Source organism: Marmota marmota, unplaced genomic scaffold (genome assembly GCF_001458135.2).
Source record: "Marmota marmota marmota unplaced genomic scaffold, marMar, whole genome shotgun sequence".
Taxonomy (NCBI): Eukaryota; Metazoa; Chordata; class Mammalia; order Rodentia; family Sciuridae; genus Marmota; species Marmota marmota.
This window is the reverse complement of record NW_025999960.1, coordinates 20,267,148-20,270,617: the sequence shown is the minus strand read 5'-3', so window position 1 is coordinate 20,270,617 and position 3,470 is coordinate 20,267,148. Positions and strand designations below refer to the sequence as shown.

The 3,470-nt window shown below is 40.2% G+C and overlaps 1 protein-coding gene across 1 annotated transcript; it reads left to right on the top strand.

Annotated features, from left to right (window-relative positions):
• The first annotated feature begins 393 nt into the window (after positions 1–393).
• Positions 394–1,491, top strand: LOC107148871 (olfactory receptor 9K2-like). Its single transcript, XM_015493604.1, has one exon. It carries the CDS (start codon positions 458–460, stop codon positions 1,472–1,474), a length of 1,017 nt encoding a protein of 338 aa, XP_015349090.1. The 5' UTR covers positions 394–457; the 3' UTR covers positions 1,475–1,491.
• The last annotated feature ends 1,979 nt before the right edge of the window (positions 1,492–3,470 follow it).

The following is a 3,470-nucleotide window of genomic DNA, read 5'->3' as shown; positions in this document are numbered from 1 at the left end:
GTTTCCATGACCTACAAAATGCAATTGAATATCTTAAGTAATTAAAAATACAGTCACTTTCTTTATATCTGTTAGTTCTGTACATAAAACCCACAGGTTTTCCTAAATATGATTACTAAAGACCCCGATATCTCCAAATCCAGAGTACCTAAAGTGCTTCCTGAATGCAATTCATCAATTATTTGTGCTCTCTTCCAGTCACGTTTTATGATACTGAAATTATTATGTAAAACAGAGGGGGAAATATGTAGATAGTGGTATTTTCAAATGTGAAAATGTTTCAGTATAATTCCATTACATGCACAGAAAAAAAAAAAATCCTGCGACTCTAAGAAGTTAAGGGAAAAAAAATTGATTCAAAAATCACTTAGTCGAATTCTATTTAAGTCACAGTTTTTCTACAAGGATAAAATTAACAATGATTTCAGAATAATCTTGTAAATCTAAATACTGTAAGATGATTTATAATGCTAAGAACAAAGCTAAGAGTGTATTTGTTTACTTTGCTTATGCCTCTCATCAGGTGTCTTCCATGGGTGACAGGGAAACAAGCAATCACTCAGAAATGACTGACTTCATTCTCATAGGCTTCAGGGTGCGCCATGAGCTCCATCTTCTCCTCTTCCTGATATTTCTGCTTGTCTATGTCATGATCCTTCTAGGGAATGTTGGGATGATGGCCGTTATCATGACTGACCCCCGGTTGAACACACCAATGTATTTCTTCCTAGGCAACCTCTCTTTTGTTGATCTCTTCTATTCATCTGTTATTGCACCCAAGGCCATGAGCAACTTCTGGTCTGAAAGCAAGTCCATCTCCTTTGCAGGCTGTGTGGCCCAGCTCTTTCTATTTGCACTCTTCATTGTGACGGAGGGATTTCTCCTGGCAGCCATGGCTTATGATCGCTTCATTGCCATCTGCAACCCACTCCTCTATTCTGTTCAGATGTCAGCACGGCTCTGCACTCAGTTGGTGGCTGGCTCCTATTTCTGTGGCTGCGTAAGCTCAGTTCTTCAAACCAGCATGACATTTACTTTATCTTTTTGTGCTTCTCGGGCCATTGACCACTTTTACTGTGATGTTCGCCCACTTCAGAGATTATCTTGTTCTGACCTCTTTGTCCACAGAATTGTCTCTTTTACCTTATCTATCATCATTATCTTGCCAACCATCATAATCATTGTTGTTTCTTACATGTATATTGTGTCCACAGTTCTAAATATTCGCTCCACTGAGGGCCGCAAGAAAGCCTTCTCCACTTGCAGCTCCCACCTGGGAGTCGTGAGTGTGCTGTACGGGGCTGTCTTCTTCATGTACCTCACCCCTGACAGGTTTCCTGAACTGAGCAAAGTGGCCTCCTTATGTTACTCCCTAGTCACACCTATGTTGAACCCTTTGATTTATTCCCTGAGAAACAAAGATGTCAAAGAGGCTCTTAAAAAACTTCTAGAAAAGAAAAATGCTATTCTATGATTCTTATTTCTGTCCCAACAGTTGAATTGTGGCTATTTGTTTCATACCTCTTGTAACCAGTAATGTTATTCTCCCGAACATGACAAAAATACTCTTAGTAGCTTTTTCCAGGTGACATACCCTTGCCAAATATTACTTTTTACCCCTCTGAGACATCATTAATCCTGAAAATCCTGGATATGGGAGATGTTCTGGATGTTAGGGAAGAACTTTTAACAATGAACTCTTTCACTTATCTCCAATATAATTTTATTTCACCAAATCAGTGTGTATGCCATAGTGTTGAACAATGTTTCCATACTTTATTATACCATCCAAACAAATCTTGGTTCTCAGAGCTCCATGACTCAGGACTCAAACAGTGAGGAAACTACTTCTCCAGGAGGTGAGAGAAAAGGAAAAACACTCCACTGATAATCAGTATCCAACTGAAAGCCTTGAACATTGGGAAAGTTGGAGCACATCAGATAAGGCCAAGGAACTGAATTGGAGCTGAGCTTCAGGAGGAAGTTGGGGCTGGGGGTAAAATACAAGGTCTGAAAAGACTTATAAGTATTGGAATATCTTGGTATGGGGAACCCCAGGATCGAAGGGGGGCAGCCTGCCCGGGGCAGACCCAGAGGCTATTGGCCCAGTAAATTGGTACATAAAAGTCATGGTCTGCCAGCCATGCACAAGGAGCTCAAAACATAAATATGTCTATGAGAAAGTTGTGCAAACTTAGACCAGGAGCTTATATTTATGAATTCAAGGCAGAAACCAACACACGAATCCAGCCGATGCCAACTGTGAGCTCTAAAGTGAGTCTAGCAAATCAGGAGATTTTCTGGCATGGAGACCATTTTGCCTGGGAACAATACAGATCAGAGAGGCCAGAGAAAGCCCATGTCCCCCTTCCCCACTCTATTGTCTTGGCAGTAAGCAGGATCTGCAACAGGGAGAAACCAAGAGTAACAGAGATCAGTGCTCCAAAGACAGCTTTGCCTGGTGGTAATATAGATCAGAGGTAATAGAGAAAGCCCTCAGCTTCTATCCCTCCCTCCAATTGAACCAGGATCCAACAGCACACAGGACCAGCAGAAACTGAACGGGGGTGGAGTGACTGAGCTCAGTGCTTGAAAACCCCCCTTGGGAAGCAAAAAACAACCAAAAAAAAAAAAAAAAAAAACCTTAGTATCCTTGAAAAACAGAACCCTCAATGGACAGACTCCCTCATCCCATGGGTGGTGCCCTGTGGAGAGTAGTGGGATGCAGTGCTAGATGCATGTTGATTCATTAATGCCCCAAAACCTCCTCATAAAAAAACACCTGAGGAAATACAGACCAAATCCCCGCCCCTGCGAGCTTCACTTGCAGTAATACATTGTGCAACTTCCGAACAAAACTCAGGAAATCAGGCTGCCAGCATCTTCCAGTGCTCTTCACACCATCCCACTGAGAAGGGAAGCTGAGAAACAGAAAGGCAGTTTGGCACAGAAAGCGGGCAAAAAAATAAATAAAACCTTTCATTGACTATTTTGCTATTTTGTTTTTGTTATGATTTGATTTGTTTTTGAATGTGTATTGATTGACAAGTGATGGACATTTATGCATTTATACATATACATATTTGTTTTTGTTGTTCTTTTTAGCTTTTAACATTTCCCTAAGGAAGCTTTTTTTTTTCTTTTCTTTTTTTGTGCTATTTTTTTTGGAAAATTAGGTCTTTGATTAGTATATTTTTGGATTGACTTCCTATTGACTCACAAGTCAGTTTTCCTTTGTTTCTACTTCTCTCTTTTTCTTGCCAATAGCTAAACTCTATTGCCCACTCTCTCACTCTTCCTTTAACTCTTTTACTTCTATTGTTAAAATTCTTGTTTTTTATATTTTTTAAGGTTTTATCCTCTTAAAAACACATCCTACGTCCCCCTTGCATATGCCCCACTCACCTCTTGAATTTACAAACTCTATTCTACAGCCCATCACTTCTTTTCCTGTTGAAGAACTCTATCTT

Excerpts from the sequence above, each read along its gene's own strand:
- LOC107148871 (XM_015493604.1), top strand. The coding sequence starts at position 458 with ATGATTTATAATGCTAAGAACAAAGCTAAGAGTGTATTTGTTTACTTT.